Source organism: Hemicordylus capensis, chromosome 6 (assembly GCF_027244095.1).
Source record: "Hemicordylus capensis ecotype Gifberg chromosome 6, rHemCap1.1.pri, whole genome shotgun sequence".
Classification (NCBI taxonomy): Eukaryota; Metazoa; Chordata; class Lepidosauria; order Squamata; family Cordylidae; genus Hemicordylus; species Hemicordylus capensis.
Genome location: NC_069662.1, coordinates 126716492 through 126742046, shown reverse-complemented (window position 1 = coordinate 126742046; position 25555 = coordinate 126716492). Strand labels below are relative to the sequence as shown.

Below are 25555 nucleotides of genomic sequence, written 5' to 3'. Positions count from 1 at the left end.
ATCCAGAAGGATACCATGGTTGATGGTATCGAATACTGCCAAGAGATCCAGAAGAACCAGCAGAGTCACACTCCCTCTGTCGATTCCCCAGTAAAGGTCATCCGTCAGGCCGACCAAGGCTGTCTTAACCCCATAGCCAGCTCTAAAGCCAATTTGAAATGGGTCTAGATAATCAGTTTCCTCCAATACTGCCTGGAGCTGGTCGGCAGTCGTTAGGCAATCCCAAGGGCTTGCACACTCTTAGTGGAATTGTAAACTTTTCCCTCTGTTTCCAATACATATTTTCCTACACTCCCCACATATTCTGCTTTCAAAAATCTCTCAGTGTCAAAAGTAATTTGCCATGTGGCATGGTCATTGCTAGTTTCCCATGTGAGAAATATCCGTCCAGAGGCCCCTTAGGTGCACATAACCAATTGCTTGATTCATTACAGCCTGGACACAATCTTATCTGATTTTTCATTTGAATTTTAAAAATGTTTTATACAAAATGTTGTTTACCGATCAGTATCACAGTAGTTGAATACTGCTTTCTGAGATTATCTTTCCAGCTCTCTGACAATATGGCTTTAGGCGATGATATGAGCTATCTGTTATATGTCTGATTTTTCCACCTATCTGAAAAGGTGCAAGTCTTTTAAATAAACGTATTAAATGTTTCTTATGTTCTCTGATCTGAAGGTGCTACAGAATTGCAGAGGATTACACTATAATGTGCTAACAGGAAACTCATGATAGTAAATTGAATAAAGAATACCTAAGGAAATAAACTTAGGGAGCAATGTCAAAAACATCAGAGAGTTATTTTAAATGAATAGCCTTGCTGAGATAACATTTTTGTGATGCAAGGATATCCATTTTAATAGACTTATGAGCATTGCTCTGAAGGTGTATATAACACCCAGGTACTTCAAGTCATTATTTATTACTGCTGTCAAAATTTATAGATGGATCATTTTTTGGTGCATTTACTTATTGAGAAGCCTCTATCCTACAGCTTGTATCCTGCTCTTAGATGTGACATTTACTCTCTTGCTTCTTTGACTGATTTATTTTTATTTTGCTATTGAGTATTAGTTTGCCAACAAAACTTGTAGAAGTAATTTTCGACCATAGAACGTGAACTCATTTCTGAGTTGATGAGTATAAATCCTTTGGTCTATATTAGGTATATCTCTGCCTATCAGGAAACTAGAATATACAGGTGTCTCTTGATCCTGAGAATGTGTTGCTTAACATTAATAAATATAAAGAACAGTAATTTTATAGCACAGGCTTTCGCTGGCCCCATGGATGTGGGATAGTGGGATTTGAACCCTATCATGTAGCACAAAAAATTATGTATTGGTGACTGTAGGTCTAATTCTTGCTATAAAATTAGTAGATGGAGGATGGAGATTTATGAATCTGCAAGTGTTGATAGTTAGCAACATATTGAATGTCCACCAAGCTCTTGATACCCTAGTCCATTTAATAAAATGTTCCAAGAGTCAAATTAGTAGTTTTTAAATTGAAACCACAATAAACATGAAATAATAAGTTGTTGTATTTATATTATTATTTACAAACAATAAAATACATCACCTCGATGTTTTAGTAATGTATTTGAACCATGGATTTGAATTGGAAAAACGTGCAACATTTATGTATTAATCTCAAAGGGTCTATGTAACCCTAGTTTTCATGATGTGAATTAAATTCCTGTACTACACCAAAATCGGTATGAATAATTTGGAAATACGTAATAAGGCTCAAAATAAAGGCAGTTAAAAAATAGTGGCTGACATTCTGACTAATGCAGTACTTGTGCAGGAAAGGAAGCACACATACATTTCCACATTCCAGAACAAGACAGGCTAGCTGCTCATGCACACGCAGGTTGAGTTATCTTCACCAGTCGCTCTTTCCCTCTACAGTGCTGTGCCACCAAAAATATGTGCCTGAGAGGTGTGCTGCCATGTTTTTGTTTGTTCAATTTATATACCACCCTTCCTAAAGTGGCTCAGGGTGGTTTATATTAAAATCAAAAACACATAATAAAACAATAAAAATAAAAATGTTTGAACCAGATTGAAACTCATTGAAATTAAAATTTAATGAGCCAGGCTAAAAAGATGGGTCTTTAAGGCTCTCCTGAAGGCCTCCAACGAAGATAATCCTCTTATATCCACAAAGAGCACTTTCCTCAACCTAGGGGTGACAACTGACATGGCCCAATCCCAGGTCACCACCAGATGAACTGGTGGCACCAGAAGACAGACCTCTCCTGATGATCTTAATGAGTGGTGGGGATATTGTAGAGAAAGGCGCTCCCTCAGCTAACCTGGACCTAAGCCATTCAGGGATTTAAAGGTAATAAGCAACACTTTGTACTTTGCCCAGAAACATATCAGCAGCTATTAATTCATTATTTAATCATTAAATTCCTATACTATACCAAAATAGGTATGAATAATTTGGAAATAAGTAATAAGGATCAGAATAAAAGCAGTTAAGAAATAGTGGCTGACCTGTTTGGGACATATTTTCAGGTGGCACAGAGCATTTTAGATGGGAGGGGAGATTGCTGAAAATCTCTGTATGCAAGGGGCACAATGCTTTATTTTGGAATGCAGCAGCTGCAAGCATGCTTCCTTTGCTGCACGAGTGCTGCGTTAGTATGTTGGCCATTGCCTGAAAGCACATCTTGATGTCGTGTTAATGCTAGCAGTATTAGTCTTGGTACTGGCAATACCAAGACAAGACCTCTGAATGTTTTCAATTTTTAATTGTTTACATGTATTGATTGCTGTAATCTCTGAATGTTTTTTTTTTTAAATGATTGTTTAATAGTTGGTTTTATTCTGTTTCTATTATTTGTTTTTGTGAACTACCTAGAGTCTTTGGAGTCAGGCACTATGTAAATTAAATTTAAAAAAAACAAAACACCAACATGCCCTGTTTTAACTAGGGCATGTTGCTTGTGAGAACATTCTGTTCAGTTCTACTGAGCAACATCTGTATTATTAATTCTCCTGGGTGCGCCTTAGAATGTGTGTCCTGTCGCCCAGCTGATTGCCTGGGCGGTGGAAGCACCTGACTGGCTGAGGCGCACCCAGGAGGATTGGTCACCGTGGTAGTGGGCCCGGCCTGGCCGCGGAGGCCAGAGGTGGTGGCGGGCCTGGCTTGGCCACGGAGACCAGAGGCAGTGGCGGGCCTGGCCGCAAAGGCCAGAGGCGGCGGTGGGCCCAGCCGCAGAGGCCAGAGGCGGCGGTGGGCCCAGCCGCAGAGGCCAGAGGTGGCAGCAGGCCCAGCTGCGGATGCAAGCAGGGGCAGGCCCAGCCCAGCTGCAGATGCAAGCGGCGGCACACCTGGCCGCAGAGTTGAGGCGGCGGGACCAGCTGTGGAGGCCAGGCAGCGGGCCCAGCCACAGAGTTGAGGCAGTGGCGAGCCTGGCTGCAGAGTTGGCCGGGAGGAGGAGGGAGGGCAAGAGAGTGGGGCGGGAGGGAGGGGAGAACAGCCGGCCCCAAAGAGTGCACAGATTCTCTGCACGGGTCGGCTAGTTAAAATATTAATAGGGAGTGCTTACGAAATATAGAATGCTTATGCAATATTGACCTTTTTTAAGGGCCAGTATCTGACATAGCTAATAATTGTGGTGCATCTGGACTAAGGGCACCCTAGTTTACTTTATCCAGAGGCTTTTATGTTTGGAATCATTTCACAAACTTATGAACATGCCATGTTTTTATCTCGAGTGCAGCAGCAGCAAGCCATTTCTCTAATTCCAGCTGACTTTCGTTTCTGCGATGAAGCCATGCTAAAGGAATGTATAATGGAAGCAATGAGTTGACATTGCAAGATTGTGTAGTAAGTGACTTTTTACCACTGCACATAAACAGAGCAGTTATTCTAAATCATAGCATTGGTTTCAGTCAGATAACCACTAAAATCACTGCACTGTGGTCTGCTGAAAATGCCATCATCCTTCATCTGCCACATTAAGCCCAGGGAGAGCAGGCAGCTGTAGTGCCTGCACTGCTGTGGAGAGGGATGAGCCCTGAACCAAGTGAAAAGATGTTCTCAAAAACAGTAACCTTTCCTATGATGTGTGCCTTTTCCATTACATTTTTGACACAAAATGCTGCCAAATGATTTAATGGTGACATTTTGTTTTGCTGACTCTCCTTTTTTCTCATTAAAAAGAAACAAAAGTTGGGTTAGGGAAGGAATGAGTGGCCAGGCATTCTGAATTCTGCTACAGGAAATCCTAATTTATAAAAGTGTTATATGTAAGGTTTTTCCTGCAGCCACACTGGTAATGAGTTTTATTTTATACTTTTTTGATAAGTACCTGTCTCCTGTGATGATCTCAACAGTCTTAGTTTTTTAAGGTTAATTTTTACTGTTATTTTTTGAAACTTTGTAAATTTCACACACTTTGATTTGATTGATTAATTGATTGTATTTTCCATAGTCTTGGAAATAATATTCACCAATGCATTAATTAGAATCGAAGAGAATATTTCAGAGACCTATTCTATTAAATGCATTGGAGAATATTTTGTGTAAATTATTCTGTGTTGTATTCCAAAGGATCACTACCCATCCCCCCGAAATAAGCTTTTTTTCTCTTCAGAGTAAGGGCATAAATCTAATAAAGCACAGAAGGTTATCTGCATCCAAAATCATACCATCTAAGTGTGGAGATAGGAAAAGGTACCTCCTTCCTACAATGTCATGCATATGTCCCTTGGGTTTTCTTCTCTAAAAACTGATAGCACTTTCCTAGTTTATTTCATGGTGGTCTTTGTGACCTGTCATTGGAGAAAATGTGTTCGTCTATTTTGGTGAGTATATTTGAGCCCAGATAACTTTTCATTCCGTCTATCCCTGTCTTGAATGGTTTGGAGCAATTCAATTAGCCAAAATGACAGATAAGTGATGGATTAAATCTCCAACCTAAATCAGGCCTTTGCGGTAGGATAGTTATTCAGTAGCTCTTCTGTAAGAACCATGGGACTGACTTTAGTAGCAGCAGCCTTTTCAGCTAAGAAGTTAGACAGCAAGGCCTCCTCCATTGGCCTTGCTAGAAGCAGCCACCATTTGGTGCCTGTTCTCTCACAGCTGCCTCAGGTAATGATCATGATACCTAGATTTGCTTGTTTCCCTTTTGTATGTCTATTAAATGTATTTATTTATCATCATATTTCTAAACTGCCTGTATGTATATCTCTAGGCGGTGTACATAATCCAAATTACAATATGAAAATAAAATAACGATTCAAATATTTTCACAGAATACAACAATTAAACAGTTTAAAATTAGTTCTAATTAAAAGCCTGAAAAAACAAGTGTGTCTTAAGTGTCTTTTTAAAAAGAAATGGACAGAATGGATGGCACCATACCAGAAATACCAATAGGAGAAGGGGAAGAGTTTAGCAGTTTATTTCCAAAAAAAGTCTCAACACGTTTCAAGGGAAAGACTCTTCTTCAGAGGAAAATATGCTAGCAAGAATTTTCTATTTTTATTCTTGTATATTTTCACCTGAAGAAAAGGTTTCCCCTAAAAATGTGTTGGGACCTTTTTTGGGGGAAATTGCTTTACCATTCCTTCTTCTCCTATCAAAATGTGAGACTTTATTTTAAACTGAGTGAATTGGCAGACAGATGGAATATAAATATAAATGTTAATATGATCTTATCCTGATTTGTTAACTAATTACAGTTTTTGCAAACCACAGTTTTCCACATTTGGACAAAAAGATTTCAGTGTCTCTTACCATGGTCAAAAGCCTTTAAATTTCCTCCCCTTGAGCACAAAGGAGGAGACATGAAAAGCATGGTTGGTTGTTGCTTCTGAATTCAGCCATTTTCCCTATTTGAATCATACAATATTTTATAATGTGCATGTGTGTGATATATTCTAACAATATAATTATTGGAATCAGCCAGGACTAGAACTACAAGTCTTGTAATCTGCATATTGGTGCTCCTTCTATTAAGTCACATGCCACAGATTGGAGGACAGTAGACAATGTAGCACACTTAACTGCTTTGTTGGATGATGTGGGGGCTTGGCCTCAGCTGGCCCTCAGTCTAAATACCCACAGCCACACGTTTACAGTTTTTAGCCTTTTTTGACTGGTTCCACTCCCAGGCACTGAAATCTGTCTCTCAAAAATAACAAAAACACAGTAGTGTGGTAAATCAATTGGGCAAGTAGGTGTGAGGTGGGAACAAAACAGAGACAATGGCAAAATAGTACAGAAACAAGAATATGTTTACAATAATAAAGTCTTCAAAAATCCCCAAAACAGTACAGAAAGAGGTAAAAATTAAGTTAGGCGAGAGTACAATTTAAAGCTATAGAACAAACTTACTAACCTTCTAAACTAAGGCTTAGCAGGTTCCAGTACGCCCAGCTCTCTCACTGCTAATTTTCCAGCAGCTTCAGCTCGCTTCTACTCAGTCTTCCAGCCTTAATGATAATAGCTAGCTGGACTGGGTGCAGAGCATCTGCGCCTCTAGTTTGGCCCAGCCGTTTTCTTCTGCCCGCCACCACCATTGTCTTCTTGCCGGCTCCCAGCCAGTACTTACTTTCCTACCCGCCCACCAGCTGCCTCCGCCCTGCTGGCCCACCGCCACCTCTTCCTGTTGGCTGACCAGTCTCCTCCTCCTGCCACGCGGCTCTGCCAGCCAGCTGCCATCTACCGCTGGCGCAGCTACTCCCATCAACCGGCCGCCTCATCCCACCAGTGCGGCCCCCCCCCCCCCCCGGCGCAGCACAGCCAACCTCCTCTTCCTCCCAGCACAGTTCCGCCTCCTCGTCCTGGTGGCTCAGCCCACTGCCACAGCTCCACTGGCTGGCTGCCTCCGCCAGCCGCTATGGCTGTTTTCTTCCCTGTCCCTGTGGCTATTCAGCAGCTTTCCGAACTCTTGCAAGAGCTGCCATGCATGGGACTAGCCACGGGTACGTCTTAGAGAATTAAATATATAGATAGATAGATAATAAACTTTGTTAGCCGCCCTATAACAAAATTTGTTCTCTAGTTGGCTTACAAGGGAGGATTAAAAACCAATTAAAACACATTATATATTAAATCATAAGACACAAAAATAGGTAAAAAGAAAATACAAAATACAGTACAAAGCAGCTTAAAAACTCATTTTAAAATTAGTTAAAAATCAGAACAAATCTGAAAACCCGGATTAAAGAACCCCCAAATTTAAAAGTCCTGTGTGAACAAAAAGGTCTACCTGGCATCTAAAAAAAGTGATGAAGCCAGGTGAACCTTACTGGGGAGGCTATTCCATAAACGGGGTGCAACCACCAAAAAGGCCTTTCCAGCCTCTCAGCTCACACAGCAGTCTGCAGCTGTCCTCTCTTCACCCTCTCTTTTTTATTCATGTCCCCCCCCCCCAAAAAAAAGTGTGCACAAAACAATCTCGGTGATTCTTACCTCAGTCAACCAGAACCTTCTGTCTCTGACTGGAGATAACCAGTCAGACCATTTAGATATATTTCCTCCAAAACCCAACAGCAACACAACTTTTTATTTCAGACTTAGCTTTCAGAGACTGCAACCTTTTAACCCCTGATGAGCTTTACAGAACTAGAGGGAACATTTAAAAAACAAATACAAAGAAAATAATTTACAAAACATAGAAGGGAAGGAGTCACTTCTTCACAGATGACATGTTAGAAGGATGGACATGTTGGCTTCTTTTGTGAAATAATTCCATAGGTTAATTATGCATTGTGTGAAAAAGTACAGGCAAACCTAATATGCAGAACCTCTATTTGCGGTTTTGCGTATCCGTGGGTGTCAAATAGACACCTGATCTTATCTGCAGATACAAAAGGGTTAACACCCACATATCTATGGTTCCTAGAGGGGTGAAAATAACTGCAGAGGTAATTTCCAGTCACCCATTTTGTCCTCAGGAGACATTTTGTGGCTCATTTTAGCAGGAAAAAAAGAGGAAAATGTCTGCCATTTTTTAATTTTGGGGGGGTGTTGCTGGACACCAGGAGATCCACAGAGCTGATAGGACACTTTATTTGGCCTGTTTGTGTGAGGGGGGTGTCTTTTTCTTAGACTGGGAACCTAACCCCTGAGTTCCCATAGAGTTAATTACTCATCTGTGGTTTCGTTACCCATGGTAATCGGGGGGAACGGAACTCCCACAGATAATGAAGTCTAGAGCACTTTCCTTATGAGGTAAGGCTACAACACCTGGGGCTTTTTAGTTTAGAAAAAAGACGACTGAAAAGCGACATGATATGATGTATATAACATTACGCATGGTGTGGAAAGAGTGGATAGAGAGAAAAATTTCTCCCTCTCGCATAAAAGTAGAACCAGGGTTCACCCCATGAAATTGATTGCAAAGAAATTTAGGACTGACAAATGGAAATACTTTTTCACACAGCACATAATTAACCTATCGGATTCTCTGCCACAAGATGTGGTGACAGCCACCAGCCTGGATGGCTTAGATAAATTAATGGATGTAAAGGGGATAGTAGTAATACTGAGGTTGCTAAATTATGGAAACATAGTCATTCATACTGTAGAGGGAGGTTTTATCCTTGTATTCCTGTAACTGCATTCTGTTTAGCTAGCAATATTTCTTGGTGGCTGAGCTTTGAATCTTCTGTATAAAATTGTCAGACATATTCTCATTTGACAGGTTCTGTAAATATCTATGTTAAATTGTTTCAGTTTACTCATTCATTCCTAAGTGTAGGGTAAGTATAGTTTAGATCAAAAATGGGAGGTGAATTGACATTAAGAGTACATGGAGTACAATGAGCAAATAATAAGATGATATAGTATTTGGTATGTCTAGAAAAATTACAGTATACATTCAGTGAACTATGGCCTTGTTTCCCCTTTACTCAAATTCATAAAATCTGTTGTTAGATGACATGTTGAAAGTTATGATGATGATAATGTCATGATGATGATGATGTTGGTGCCATACCCTGTTTCCCCGAAAGTAAGACCTCCCCCGAAAGTAAGACCTAGCCGTAATTTCTGATGTACTGCTAATTGCCCTAGTGCATTTTTGGGCGCTAAAATTAATATAAGACACTGTCTTATTTTCGGGGAAACACGGTAGTAACTACTGTCTGTATTGTTTCCTTACCTCAAATAATTGTGCTCCATCTATGCCATGTGGATGGATTTCACACAGACTTCCCTCTCCCATCTTAGAAACCCTTCTCAAGGTAGAGAGGTCCATTTCTTTCATTTGACAGAGAGAGACCTGATGCAGTTTCCATCTACATAACTATCAGAAGAGATTATGTTTAAAAAATGTCAAGGTAACTTAATATCTTCTATTTCTAATGATCATTGCTGATCATTGCTTGATCATTGCTGACTATGGTTATCAATGAAGATTTGTTTTCTTGATAGACCTGTATTCACTGGAACCATTTTTTTTTATGGTGAGCTTGTGTTCCATCACTTTAAATGTTTGCTTTAAGTGTCCTGAGATATAAAATAAATGTGTTCAGATGATCCTTTTTTGGTCCTTATTTCCATCTTGCATTTCTCTGAGCTTGGCGTCTTTTAAGTGCTGTGTTTGATGACTGTGACTCATCATTCCATAGTGGATGCTTGTAAAAAAATAGAATAAACTGGTAAAATTTGGTTTCAGTATTGGTACAATATGATTAATATATTCTCTAGCTGAAGTGAAATTGGGTGGATGGGGAGGGAAACAAATGCACATGAGCTTAACATCCAACAACAACAAAGTTAGAAGCCAAGAGGGGGAAAAGCGGATGCCTAACAATAGTGTGGAAGCAACTGCTGCATGTGTCGTGGGAGCAGCAAACCAGCCAAGAAATGTGAAAAACATCCATTCTAATAAAAATGCTGCAGGAAAGATAGTTTCATGGCTGCTGGTCCCCATATGTGACAGATGACAGTTTAGGAGAAAAGCCACAGACCACCAAAAGTCACAGTGCCCATGTGGGAGCTGTCAGAAATTGATCTGAACAATTCTAAGAAATGAGAAAAAGACATTTCCATGACAAAGCTATAGAGCGAAAGAAAGCATGTCTGACACTTGTCAGGATAAATTTCCACCTTCCCCACTGCTACATCTTATTGATGAAGATGTCAGAAAAGAGTTTGGTTTTTTTCCCCTTACAAGAGGCTAGCATTGGATTAACCAGTGAATCTAAAATATTAGAACTTAAATATATGAACTTTGATGGCAGTCATAGAAGATGGATTAAGTTCAGAATGTCTGAAATGAAGGCAAGAATAAACTCCCATTCCTTCAGTCCAGCAGCCAAGATGTCAGCACTAGAGAAAACTATGCAGAGTCAACTGTAAAACAGTCTACTGAAGAAAAACAACTTGTTCAGAGGTTGAAACATTCATATACTTGGACATATCTGAGCTATATGCAACACTACATGGCATCTCTAAGGGCAAGCAAAATACATTCATAGGCAAGATAAGGCTCAAACCAGAGGAGGAGGCAGAAAGCAATTCAGCTTATTGCAGATATATTGTGAATACTTCCACTGTGAAGAATTGTTCACATACGTTTGCATTTTAAATTTCAGTCCCTTTTGCAATGGAGAGGGATGTGGAGTGCATGTTGAGTTTCCAGCTCTACACATGCTAGGGAGGATCAGAAATCATGCTGAGGTGATTGTGGGTCTTAGGCTATATTCTGGTTCTTCGTTAAATATGGATTTTACTGTACTCATACCAAAAAATGGAAAGCAAAGACTTTTCAGGATGGAAGTATGTTTAAAAAAAACATATTTAATTTAAGATCTAATATATCAACTAAGTACTTGGAAAAAGGGGCATCTCCTCATGAATGTCCTTCACTAAATTGCATTGGTTTGGTGCAGAACATAATGATGTCAAATTCTTAACCATGAGTAAGAGCTTGGAAGGGGACATATTGTCTCTTCATGACCTCTGAGGCCCTAGTTTTGTTTTTGTGTGTGTGTTTTTTTTAAGATGGTAGCTGCCAGTGCAGTTGCCAAGAAGTACCCCAAGCTCCTATCCCTACCACCAAAGAAGCCTCTCACAAACCCCTGTTGACCTTAGTTAGAAATAGTGGAATTATTGGTATTAATAGTGGAGCACTCTTCAGCAACTGACGCCTGATATCTTTGTTTACCTATAATGCAATGCATTCACCTCCATAGCCACATTTAGTGATGCAACAGCAGTCTACTAAAGAGAGCTCCGTACCACTATCACCAAAGGTTGTCTTACCACGAAATTGAGCCTTCTTGGCATCTGTAACCCAGAGTGCTCTCTGGCAGCTGTGTTGCTAGCGCTTCCCATCTTTGTTAACTGGTAAAGCAATATCCATGTTGTTGCATCACTAGATAAAGTAACAGGGATAAAATATGGTGGCTGCCAGCATGGCTGCCCCACCATTCTATTAAAGGAAAACCCACAATGGCACTTGGCTAAGGGTCCACATGGATATCATCACTGGTCCCATCTAGTATAGCTCCCTGTTTCCCATAGTGGCTTATTAGATGTTTTCAGGAAACCTACAAACAGATCATGAAGATGTTAGCCACCTCTCATTTTTGCTTTCTAATAGTATTCAGTGGCATACTAACTCGGGGGGATCCATTGAACCATAATGACTAATAGCTATTGATTGACTAATATTTATTTATTTATTTATTTATTTATTTATTTATTTATTTATTTATTTACATTTTATATCCCATTCTTCCTCCAAGGAGCCCAGAGCAGTGTACTACATACTTCTGTTTCTCCTCACAACAACCCTGTGAAGTAGGTTAGGCTGAGAGAGAAGTGACTGGCGCAGAGTCACCCAGCAAGTATCATGGCTAAATGGAGATTTGAACTCAGGTCTCCCTGGTCCTAAGTGCCATCAGGTCGATGGTGCATTCATTGTTGTAGTAATCGAGTCCATCCACCTTGCTGCTGGTCGTCCTCTTCTCTTTCCTTCAACTTTCCCCGGCATTGTGGACTTCTCAAGGGACCTGGGTTTTCGCATAATGTATCCAGAGTATGATAGTTAGAGCCTGGTCATTTGTGCCTCAAGTGAAACTTCTGGATACACTTCATGAATTTGTCTATTCAGCTTTTAAAGCCATTTAAACTAGTCACCATCACTAACTTCGTCTTTATCTCCAAGGCAGCTATTAGGTGGCCAAGGTGGGGAGACATATTTAGCAGTTTCGGCTCCACCAACCATAATTATGACTGAGATTAGAAGGATTAAGATAACGAAAAAGCAACCTTCCCTTTTTTCCTCATGCCACCTTCTGGTTGAGACAAAGGACCAAGAGTTAGGGTCTCCCTCCTCTCTCTTCTGAAGGCAATTCTAGATTTGTGGAAGACATTATTTTTGTTTCCCACGCTCTGAGCACAACCCAAGAACTGGCAGTTGGGGCGAAATTGCCTCCACTTATCTCTCCCCAAGGCAACTTCTAAATTGGGGACAGAGTATGGGAAACGTGTTGGTCCCCTTTATCAACTGCCTCTGTTTTTATTAGGTTTGTGGAGAAAATTAACAAGAAATGTAATGTGCCTAACACATTTTATTGAATATCAACATGAATATTTGTGCTTGTTTGAGAATAAACAGTAGTTCTATCTTTACATGGTTAATGAAGGAAATTTCCTAAACAATTGTGGTAAGGTTACCAATTTGTTTTCTGCGACTAAATTACTTCTGTGGTGTTGGCGTCAACTGCTTAGGAATTCTGCAGCATGTGATCTTGCTTACTGGCATGAGATATCTGAAGATAGTGCTCTCTAAGCACCTATTATAGTGCATCTGCTTTTTACTTGTGACAATTTGTAATCTGAATTCAATAGAATGATTTGTTAGTAGCTGGGATGGCCTTTTGGTCCTTTCCAGCTCTATAGTTGTTAATGCTTTCATCAGTTAAAAGGATTCATACACACTAAAGGTAGATCGTACTGTTTAAGAATTATTTTAAATAAAATGAGCTAATAGGAAAAGGTTTCAAACCATTCCTTTGCTAGCAGATGGATGGATTATGACTTGACAATAAAGCATACGTTAATTTTGCTAGCCACGTAGTGACAAAACCATAAAGGACTGTATTTAGAGTTTTTGAACAGCTGTGAATGGTGTTTTGTTGAACATTGTAAATAGAACGTTAAAAGTATCTGAAAATTCAAAATGCAAGCTGAAAAATAACAATCCTTTTGGAAGAATTTCTCATGTGTATGGGAATCACAGGTATAAATATTATTTTGAGAAACATGAAGATGTTTTCTTGCTGCTGCCCTTATGTGCATTAATTTATGGTTGAGACATGGGCTGACATTTAGTTCAGTCTTCTGTCAGCATTGCTGCGCATGTTAAAGGCAACTCCAATGGGTATTGCACAAGAGCAGCAATCACAGCAAGTCCCTAACGCCGATGGTGAAAGATATGAAAGAGGCTTTTCCAAGCACCCAAAACTGCCTGGTGTTTGCTAGCAGGGGCGTAGCAAGGTTGTAGTGGGCCCAGAGACAAAATTTTAAAATGCGTCGTCCCCCCCCAAAGCTCGGCTCATGAAGTAAAGAAATCTTAAATGAGGCTGAATAGTGGTAACAAAAAGCATAATAAAATTTATACTATGGAGATATATAGGAGATATATATATATATACATAGGATATATATATATCTCCTATGTGCCACAATAGAACATCATCCTAAATTATTTTTTTAAAGGTTTTGTAAATTGTGGACGAAGCAAGTCATTTAATGGTACTAGAGAAAGACGTGCTGTTCTGGTAGCTCCAGGTCTTAACACTCACATCAATTTTGGAGGATAAATACAACAGAAGGAAGCCCGGGCGGGTGCGTGGCTGGGCGAGTCAGTCATGTGACATGCCTCTGGGGGCCCCCCAAGGCAGTGAGCCCCCAGACATTGTAGACATCTCCTCTTGCCCTATTATAGTTATGCCCTTGATCTCTAGACTATTTTCCAACATTCAAAGCAGTGTACAATATTTAAAACAGCACAACATGATTGGTTTTTTGTTTTGTTTTTTTTAAAACAGCAAAATCTAATTAGAAAAAACAGCTGGAAGTACTACTCAATCAAATGTCTGCTGAAATAAAATCTATAGCCTTTACAGAAAACAACCAGAGAGGTGCGCCTCCTTATGTCTAAAGGTGGATATAAAGTAGAAGAAATTATGCAAGTAGGAATGAAAGGAGGAATCCAGGAGAGGTGATGGTAGGAGTCATCTAAAATTATAGCAATTGTGGCATTGTGTTTGCTGCACTTTAAAAATGCAGATCTTGAATAAAAAGTGAACATAAGATGTACATACATTTTATCAACATTGTATCCATATGTAAAAGAAGAAACAGGTTCTTCTCCATAGATCAAGGGTTCCTAATAGGAGGTACTAGTAACCCTAGGGGTACTTGGAGTGTTCCTGCCTCCCCACACTGCAGCTGCACTGTTAGTTTTCCATCTGAGGATAGCTGGCTTGAATTAACACATGCCTTTGTTACCTCTTGCTTGGATTACTGTAACACGGTCTATCTAGGGTTGCCTTTGAAAACAATTCGGAAGCTTCAACTAGTCCAGAATGCAGTGGCCCACTTCCTCATGGGTGGCCATAGATTTGATAGCGTTACACCTCTTTTACGGTTACTGCACTGGTTGCCTGATTGCTTCTGGGTCCAATTTAAAGTGCTGGTTCTCACCTACAAAACTCTTATGGCCTTAGTGCCTGTATATTTCCAGGATCGCCTTTCTCAGCCAGCTGTATCCTGTCCTGTGAGGTCTTCTCAATTGGTCCTCCTTAGTGTCCTTGGCCCTGGTGTAGTGTGTGGTGCCTGGGCCCATAGGAGGGCCTTCTCTGTGGCTGCTCCTCTTCTTTGGAACTCTCTTCCCCACCCCACCCCAGATTCATTCAGCCTTTTTCACCAGGCTTTTGCCCTATGATTTTTTTTTATTTAAAAAATTGCTATTGTTGTTGTTCACCGCCTAGAGTCTTTGGAGGAGGTGGTATACATGGAATTTTTAATCAATCAATAAATATGCTTTTTGGTTGAAGATCAGTAATCTTTGACCAGTCTTTCCTTTTTTCCTTCTTCTTCTTTTTTTGGTAACGTGTCATATATAGCTCCTTATTTCTTAACTTAATAAATGTAAACGTCATTATTCAGTATATATAATTTAGGAGTCTGTTCACATAAGCTTTCCAAAGTGGAGATAGGATAAGAATTCATCTGATTTGCCCAGGGGCGTATCTATAGGGGGGCAGGGGGGCACGTGCCCCGGGCGCAACTTGAAGGGGGGTGCAATTTCTTAAAATTAAATAATTTTAAAAAATGGCCACTAAAAACAAAATGGCCACTGGGCATGCTCAAATGGCCTCTGTGAGGCCCTAGGGCATGCCACGCCTCACAGAGGCCATTTGAGCATGCACAGTGGCCATTTTGTTTTCAGCGGCCATTTTTTTAAAAAAAATATTTTTAAAAATGACCACCACACATGCTCAAATGGTGCCTGTGAGGCCCTAGAGGCCAGTGTGAGGAGGGGAAAACTTTGCAGATCCCCCACAGCCTTTAAGATGTCCCCCGAAGGGGCAACAGGTAATTTTTTTTTAATTAATATAATACGTCACTGTACACATATTCAGATTGGCACTATGTACAGAGAATAAGGGCTTGTGAATACTGAACTGAAGTTTATGAACTAAGATTGTATCCATTTGCTCTTACTTTGCTTCTTGTGATAAGTGAGTTAAATGTGATGTCTTAATAATATGGCTATTAATGGTCAGTTTGTCTTTGAATCAATGTGAAGTCCTTAGTATTAAGGCCCACTGGGAGTTTCTTGCTCTTTCTCTCATTTTTACTGTCTTTCTGAAATACTAGAATATATTCCAAGCAGTGACACAGTTTACTCTGCATATCGTTTAATTATTTTCAGAGTATCTGGGAAAAGTCAAATTCTCCATTTATTTTTAAAACTTATGTAATCGTGATGCTACAATGCATAGCAGAGAATTAGACAGGCACTTCTTTTAGTTTTTCCAAGTACAACTCCGCATAATATTTGGGTATTTCATGAGCCCCAGCATACTGAAATTTGTCATTTTCCAGCATTTTAACCTGAGCTATCCAAACAAATTAATGATAGCCCCACAATTTGGATAGTTTTAAAAAATAAATCTGAAGTGGTAGATAGGAGCTTGACCACATGTATGATATTGGTAATTTTTGTAATTTTTTAAATTTTTAAAATAAAAGTTTTCTGAAACATGTGTGTCAGTCAGATGTATGTTTGGGGGGCGGCAGGGGGGGCGCGGCGGGGGGGGCGCAATTTCAGTGCTTGCCCTGGGCGCCATTTTCCCTAGTTACGCCACTGGATTTGCCTATACAAATCGTTTCATGCTATCATTCATTGAAACCTGTGGCAATATCTTTCATGTTTTCTTTTTCTCTGAAGTATGATGCCTACTGTCAGACTCTCTTTACATTTTTGATTTGCTAGGTCAGAAGTAAAATATGTAAGTGGCTTTTTAAATTTTTTGTTAGACATTTCTGTGTTAAAGCACCAGATACAACTAGTAGCATGAGTATGGAATTAAATGAAAATAGAATCATTGGCAAATACAATTTTGCCACATAATAATGAATCCTCATAAAAGGCACATTGAACTTGATTTACCATATTTTCTAGTGATGTAGTACAAATCAATACCAAAAAAAAAAAGGAAAAAAAACCACAACAAGAATGGGTAAATAGCAGAAGCCAGAGGGCCTGTTAAATGCTTTTAAAAGATTGCTTGACCAAAAAAAAAAGTGGTGATATTTTGTTGTCAATGAATGCCTGCACTCCCTGATTAGTCACAAGAAGCGAAGTTAATCTGGTATATCAGCATGCCATAGAATTAAATTCTGCTTATGACAAGATGGCTCTCTTTTTGTATAATCATGTCTCTTTTAATTTAAACCTTTTATGTGGCCAAAAGGTCAACACTCCCAATTTTCAGTACCTATATGGTGGTTCCTTTTTTGAAGCAGAGTGAATGAGGAAAAATGGATGACACTTAATAGCTAATTCACCTCCATGTGTACTTAGAAGGGTGACACTAATCCTAACTTGTCTCTTTTCCATCTAAATCTGCTATGATGTTGAAATGTTTCATGAGACAATAGAACTGTGAAGACTGGTAAATGTTAATCACTTTTTTCTTATCACTTTACTGTATAGATACTCTTCATGAGACACTGCTCTGCCACAACTCATCCTCGGAGGCAGTCCTGGAAACTTCTTTTATAAATGTGATTTTGGGCTGTGGATAAGACTTTCAATAGGACACAGACTAAAGAAAAGCAGTATATTATCCCTACCATATTCCTAGTCAAAGAGTTGGGTTTGCTTGCCAGGTCTTGTAGTATGTAACCAATTGGTATGTTACTTGGACTGACAAGGCAGTTAATTTACTTGATATTTTTTCTTTGCACTAATCAGGCACATTTGATATGTGCATTGCTGGAAAATACTGGATAAATGTCTTGTCAAAATTGTTCTATTAAGTAATTTTGTCTCCCGTTGCGATTCCTTGGCAAATGATGATGTACAGTACTTGGACTCACTGAAGAGTGACAGGAGCCTATGGGACTTAAATACTTTATGTGATGTTATTGAATGGAGAGAGAAAAAGGAATGCTTTGTCATTTGTGGCTGCTCTGCTTTCTGTGCCTCTTAAAAAGCAAATTATTATATAAAACAATATGTGGAGCTAAATGTAAAAGGATGGTTTTCTGTAAAATGTTGAGTACCGTGGCAATGAGATCTGTAAAACATTTGACATGTTCTCATTATGAAATAACAGTATTGCTACAGAAGAATTGATCTTGTGCTTATTAGTCTGAGCTAATTGATTTCATCTCAAAAGTTCATTGAAAACAAAGAGAAACCCCTATTCATATTTTTCCTCTGAATCGCTGTTGTGGCAGATGACAGTCTCACAAAACCTTCTGAGATTGTCTCACTAGATTTTTGTTTCTGGCTGTTGGTGGTGCTCAGCCCTGGCCCATGTCTGCCTGAGGTGGTATGACCAGATGCAGCTTTCTGTCCTGTGGTGTGCAAAGTGTGCCACGTGCCACCTCCTAACTGACCCTGATCTCTTCCCAACTTCAGTCCCCGCTCCCACCAAGCCTGACCTCCATACCACCATGTTTCTTCAGTTGGCAGTGGCAGCCATTACTGCTCTTTGCCTCCTCCCTCCTCTACCCCACACTTCTTTTTGTTTCATTCTCTTCCCCCTGCTTGGTAGGGGGTGGACAAACAACTGCAAGCTGAGGAAAAGAGGCATGACAGAGCATTGCTACTGCTACTGCTGCTGCCAGATCGGAACAGCCACCCACTTCCCTGCTAATGGTGGTGTTATCTATTTGGCTGGCATCCAGAAGAAGCAGGCCAATAGAGAAAGCTAATCAGCCATCTCTGCCAATCCGCCACTTGAGGTGACTGCCTCATTTCACCTCATTAACCAGTTGACCATAATGACATTTCCTTCCAAGTAACACTTCCTGTTTCACTTGGTGGGAAGTGCCCAATTGTGCTGCAACCTAAATTTGTGTATTTTTCAAACAATTAATTCAACCGCAGATTAAATAATTATTTAATTTTGCCTTTGTCTTGAAAAAGCTGTTTAAGTTCATTTGTATCTGTGACACTGCAGTGTATGTGTTGGGATCCAACAAAGGTATATACATTTTGGGAAGAACCGTAAGTGGGATTTTTTTTTTTAAGTAATCTCTGCGTCTGCTTAATTATTATTTATTTTTCTGTGTAAACCACTTTGAGACCTTGAGAGTGGTATATGAATATTTGCGGATAGTAGTAGTAGTAGTAGTAGTTTTCATTGCTGAAGAGGCAAGCTGCATTTTAAAGTGAATCTTGGTATGACTTGTCATTAGTGCAATAAATTGTCAAGAATCCTCCTGCAAGGTGGTGGTGTTCTGTGCACTTTTTGCTTTGTTGGATCACAGCCATGGTATCGGAAACTCTTGCTATATGCTAGTAAGGTGGCATCTTGGAGGAAAATATATCTATCTCCTGTTAAAATATGTTTTATAACCAAAGCTGAAGAAATGCAAACTAGAATAAATGAGAGCTGTATTAAAAAACACCAGGAAGTGATCAATTAGTGTATGCTAATGGATGTGGCTGTAGGCTGTATTATATTTGGATATGTTCAATAAAATAACTTTTATCTCATCAGTTATGCTGTTTCAGATAAATATTTTGTCAAGACTGATACTATTAAGATGACTTTGGGATTTAACTACCTATTTTAGGTTGAGTTGGAAAAGGCTAGATGCATTCATGGTTTGGCTGTGATTTAATATAAATGGTAGCACAGATATAAATATAAACATTTCTAAATATAAACTGGCCTTGTATCTAAATCCCCAAACTTACCTACCCACAAATTGTTGTATTTGTCTGCTTCAGGGGGTGTTGGTGGGTGGGTTATTTAATTTATTTATTTATTTATTTATTTATTAAAAACTTTTATTTTTAGCACCACCTCTGGAGGCAGTGGCGGCTTCAGCAGTGATAGTGTTCCTGGTGGCCATCTGCTGCCAGTCACAGATTTTTGTACTCTAGAATGAGGTAAGAAGGGATCCTGAGGCCAGGAGGTCATTTCCGGTATCAGAGCAAAAGGAACAGCAGCACCCAGCCACCAGCTCCCTATCAGTGCTTTCAGTTCCCACTGATACCAAAGGCATTGTGGAAAAGTTGTTTTTTAAAAAAAGGATATCATACCCTCCAGTTCCACTCACCAAAAATGAAATTCCAGGTCGCCAGTGGTGACTAGTTGAGTGGTTAAAGGCAAGACTGGTGTAAAAATAAAGATAATCTTGCATTTTAGAAATGTATATTTTTACATGCTTGCTTATTGTTGAACATTTTTTTCACACAAAAAAGAGAGAAGCAGAATTCATGCATTTCTACTCTATAAATTTACACTTCACCAGAGTAGAAATTACTTTTTAATAGACAAGTTGTTAATAAACATCTGGTTGGTAATCACTGGACATTACTTGGCGGGGGGAGCTAACCACTAGAAAACAAATGCATTCTGAGTTATGAATGTAAACCAATCTTATGTAAATGTAAATGGAGAGGGCCTTTTCATTGTGTACATGGGAAAGCAGTTGATAATTTTTTTAAAAATAAAGTTACTTGGGGTAGATGATGACTGCATGCCTTAAAAAGGGATAAAATAAAGAGTGGAATATATTTGTAGAAGAATCCCTTATATGTGTCAAAATGCATGAAGAATTCTTCATTTTGGGCAACTGTTGGGAGAACCATAACAGGCCTGCGTGCAGATTAACTTTGTTTTTTGATTGCTGTGCATCTGATGCTAGTGCCAGTGCTTATTTTTAATGGCCCATCTTTCAGACTTTATATTAATCGTGGATTGCTTCTGCTATTTCATGAAATGTCTCTGGTTTTCTGTTTGAGAAGTATTATTTATACTTCTCTGAAAGTGCATATTTTGTTGGAGTTGTGTCGTTGCTCTGAAAATGTGTTACTTTAAATTAGGTAACAGGTATGAAGCTTCACATGAGATGATAGATATTTTATATAAGGAAACAGTTCTGAGGAGTTGCTTAACAGTTTCTCAATAAGCTTTGTATCTAACACTTAAAGCAGTTGCATACATTAAGAGGTCAGACTGAAAAAACTGTAACATTATGATTACAACCTTTTTGAAGAAGTGTGGGAGGTTAACAGTAAATGAGCAGCAATATATTGATAAATTGCAAAGAGAAGATACACTCTCTTTCACTTACAGCTCTTCTTTATTTGGGAAGATGCTTCCAGTGGAATGTCTGCTTTGTGAAATAATTTGACCTTCAGGAATATGGAATATCAGAGCACTTATAAAAACAGACTCTTAAATATCGAAGTATATATACTAATGTTATCCCTAATATCAGACATAAAACATCAAGCGTTTTCATGCCTATTTCCATGTAATGTGCATTACAAAATGAGGGAATTTCAATCATGCATGGAAATATTTATATACAGGCATCCCTCTTTTTTTCACGGGGGTTCTGTTCTGGCCTATTGCTATGAGCAGCAAAAAAAGCGAAAAATGAAAACTTTACCCTATGGGGATTGGGGGGTGAGGTTCCTCTCATAAATCTCATAAAGTGGAGGAGCAGAAATAAAAGTAGTAAAGCTCTCCAGCAGTGTCTCCAACCCACAAATCCTCTGATTTGGGGGCTTTTTGTGTGTGTGGAAAAGCCAAAAAATGTCCGCTGGAAATGACACCAGAAGTCATTTCCGGGTGGCACTTAGCCACAAATAGCTGAAAATAACCCTAGTTTTGATGAGCACACAAAGACTAGGGACTCTATACTGTGAATAGCTGGAAATAGGGCTATTTTTGGTCCGTGGACAAAGAAACCAGATCTCTATGACCCACCTGCAAATAACAGAAACCGCGATAGAAAAAATGAAAAACGGTGCCATGAAAAACTAGGATCTCCTGTACTTGGTCTGTGTTGTAGGCTATCTAATTTAAAACAGCTGTCCTTGGTGATGAAATAAAGTGCTTCTTCAATTTGCAGGTTAGGGTAGAGTCTACAGCACAATAAGCGCTAACACAAAGATCGCATGATGTCCCACGGTTTTTGTTGTGTAACACTGCTAACAGTTGAGTGGCTGCAATAGTCGGCTCATCCATGAGACTGTGGCAGTTGCCTCAAGCAGCAGATTGACTGGAGTACGCTGTGCCTGCTAGCCACTTTGACTTGCATCTAACCAGTCCCCCCGCCACACACACACACACACACACACACACATATACACACAATGCCACATTTGCCACCATTGCTGCTGCTCTTTCTCGTGGCCCCCGAAAGAGGAGCAAAGCAGAAGAGTAAGTGTGGAGTAGAAGAGTGGTAGCTTAGAGCCTTTTGCAGGAGAGTGAGCTTTGGATCTGAACCAAAAAGTAAAAAATCTTAAGTATACATGTCCTGCCACCATCATCGGACTAGAGTTCTTCTTAAAACAAAACAAAAAAACAAATGCGGGGAATGGGTCATGAAATGACCCCACCTTCTGGGACCTGGCTGCCTAAAGTATCTGCTTCTTGTTTTATTTTAAGGCTAGTCTTGTCTGTAACATGATCGTACAAACTTCTATATTTGGTTGATTGGAATTTTAAAAGGATTCTCAGTAAGATATTATAATGCCGGTAACTGCAATAGCTTTCTTCACGCTGTGGCAATGTTGTATATCTTATTGCACAGTCATAATAATGTGTAGCACTCCAGAATGTATTCAAAAGTTATAAGATTTACTTTTTAAAAATCACACCTTTAGTGAATGACACCATGGGCAGTGTTCAGTAGTACATAAGCAAGAGAGGGGGTGCGTGTCCGCGCGTGTGTGCAAATATTTATTAATAAACTGTTTTAGGTAATTGCTTCTGCAGTCAAAAATGGTTGAGTCTGTCTATGAATGCAAAATTCATTTTTAACTCTTTGGAACGTTGAGTTTTACAAAGAACTGCAGTGACTTACATATGTACAAACCGTAGCCACATTTTTCTCCAGCTCTTCATTTTAACAAGCCCACCACCCGATATTCATGGTAGGATTTCTGCAGGCCAGCTGATAAGACTCCCTCCCGTGCAGGTAGGCGTGATGTAATGAAATTGGACGTGTGTGCTAGGCTTTGTAAATAGAACAAGATTGACCCCCAGCCATTATCTCATTTATCTGATTTACATTGTAAAATCAGGATCTACAGTATTGATTAGAGCATAATTAGCTAATTATGAACAGGAAAATACAGAGTTATGTGGGGTTTGGACACAGCAGGCTGAGCTACTGAAAGATTTCCAAGGGCATGAGCAGATGGAGATCACTTTATTAAAGAACAAAGCAGACGTGTTTCAGGTTTGGAAGTGTCTAATCAACTTCTCTTGCTGTGCAGAGATACTTGACCTCAATTCTGTTTTTTTATTTGCAGAAAGTATTTTCTATCAGCTCCTAATTTTTTTAAATTATTATCTAACCTCTTGATCTGACTATGACAAATAGTGGATGGTTTTCTGCTGTTCCCCTTCCTTTTGTCTTTCCTATTTACACTGTTAAAAACTGGAATTTAATTACTTATTTGCCTGTGTGGCCTCAGGAAGGAGAACTGATTTAGTTAAAATGCCATTTAGATGTTAATACAGATTTCACTATATTTTTTAACATTTGGACTTTTTAGATATGCATTACTTTAATCTCCATTTTTATGAATAGAAATAAAGAGGGCTTAAATCTTGCAGTACTTGCTACATCAGCTAAATTTGTTTAGGACTGGACCTGCCAATTTCTATGCTAGCCTAGTGTCAAATACCATGTTCCATTGTGCTGCTGGCACTGCAGTCAAATGCAGTCACGAAAGTATTTGAAATTAGACTGGACACAGTGGCCTGGTGCAAACATTTATGAGGCTGGCAAAAGTCTTGGAACAGCTGTAAAAGGTAAAGCATGCCGTTGAGTCGATTTTGACTCCTGGCGCCCACAGAGCCCTGTAGTTTTCTTTGGTAGAATACAGGAGGGGTTTACCATTGCCTCCTCCTGCGCAGTATGAGATGATGCCTTTCAGCATCTTCCTATATCGCTTCCTATATATATCACCTATATATAGGTGTTTCCCATAGTCTGGGAAACATACTAGCGGGGATTCGAACCGGCAATCTTCTGCTTGTTAGGCAAGCATTTCCCTTCTGCGCCTCTTAAGGTGGCAATTGGAGCAGCTGTACTCCCTCTTTTTCCTCATGTGGTAAAAGCATTATCTTACATACAGTGCAGCACCCCACTAATCCAAGAGCAGGGCGCACACACTCATTCCATGCCTCTCCAAACGGTGGCCATGCTGTTAAGGAGTTCACAGAGGCTCTGTTGCTACTAACAATTGCATCATCTCTGTAGCACCAGCCTTCCATTGGGAGTAATGGGAAGCTTGTCACTTCTGTGATGATGGAATTCTTAGTCACCATGTTAGCAGCATGGACGTGGTTTGGAGAGGAATGGGATGAGTTAGCGCAGCCCACTCTTGGATTGCTGTTCACTGCACTGAATGTAAGCCCCTATGGATAGGCATCTCATTTGCATGATCTTTCTTCTTCATCCAATCTTAGGGTTGCACACATATATTTGTTGCTGGATTTGTTCTACAGACATAAGCACACAAATACTGACAATGGTGGACATCCAGACTGACTTTGCACATGCCAGAAAATGTTTCACATGCACAATAGTGATGGAATGATGAGCACCTATCCCCCCGCTTCCATCTGCAGCCCTCTGTGTCTCCTAACAATATATCTCTGAGGGCCCCACAACCTCCAGGGCCAAATTTCTTGGGAGGCACAGAGGCTGCAGAGGAAAGGAGGGGATTGCCAAATATCACCTCTCCTCAGTTGCACATGTGAAATGCTTTTTGGCACATGCAGTAATAACAGCCTTGCTAGATCATACCTAAGGCCTATCTAGTCAAGTTTCACACAGTGATCCACCAGATGCTTTGAAATGTCACATAACCAGGAGATGAGAGCAGTGTTAATCTGGATGCCAGACAGGATATTCTAGAACACAGACTCCCTTGGGAGGGTTTAGGCAGGGTAAAAGGTTACTGCAAGTGTTGGCTGGGTCTCCTTCCCCTTTCTCTGTGGTGACTTAGATAATCACCACAACCAGAAATAAGATGTGTTATGGCATAGAGTTACACCTTGAGAAAAAATGTTCTTTGAACCTTAATCGGGGAGGTTTGATCATGTATAAGGTCTGAGTAGTTGCTATGTTTGGATTTGAAAAGACATTTCCCCTTAGGTCAGATTCACTAGTGATCCCTCTCTAGAAATAGTCTACAATCTAAAGTGTTTCTATCGCCAAGCACACACCATGTGGCTTGATTTACCTGACTCCTTAGTCAGCTTTCTGCACACTTTTTAATAGCACCTTTTTGCTAGAATAGTCCAAGAATTGTTCACCTCCAAGTGAACAATAATCAGAATCATCTCATAAATATTTGTAAAAACAAAGAAACAAAAAGCAAATAAACTCAAACTCAAACACTGACTCATACCTCTTGGATTATACCCATTCTGACTGACTACTATTCCCTTTAGGGTAGAACTGCACTTCATGTCCCCTTGTTCAACAACTTTAGAACTATTCTCATTTAGGATAAGCAAATGTTACTCCTGCTGTTTTTCACCTTAGGGAAAACTTGAAGAGGAAGATCAGTTATTTTCTTCAAAGAAAGCAGTTCATTTCTGTCTCTGCCATACTTTATGTATCACAATATATATTTTATTTATATATATAAAGGTATAATATCTATAGTAATGTGGTTTATAGAAGCTATCTATGCTAATAGTATAAAATCAAATTCACATTTAAAATCCCTTCTTGCTTACAGGATTAAGCTTTCAGTTTTCTTCACTGGTTCTTTATGTTCAGAATTCTTGACTAAATTTGTTTTGAAATGCATGGCTATTAATTCATAAAA

At 39.5% G+C, this 25555-nt stretch overlaps 1 protein-coding gene across 21 annotated transcripts in view; it reads left to right on the top strand.

The window, feature by feature from the left end:
* The window catches only part of PHF14 (PHD finger protein 14), a 209759-nt gene that overhangs the window by 96703 nt on the left and 87501 nt on the right, over positions 1-25555 (top strand). The window contains exons 18-19 of one of the 21 annotated variants that reach the window (XR_008309565.1): positions 14040-14218; positions 17219-19237. The exons of 19 other annotated variants lie outside the window; for them this stretch is intronic. Coding sequence is in view for 1 of the 2 variants with exons in the window: in XM_053259921.1 (XP_053115896.1) it covers positions 17219-17231 (13 nt within the window). In the remaining variant the exon portion in view is untranslated. Of the gene's footprint in view, positions 1-14039; positions 14219-17218; positions 19238-25555 lie in introns of those variants that run through there. One more of the 21 variants, XM_053259921.1, reaches the window with a different exon arrangement.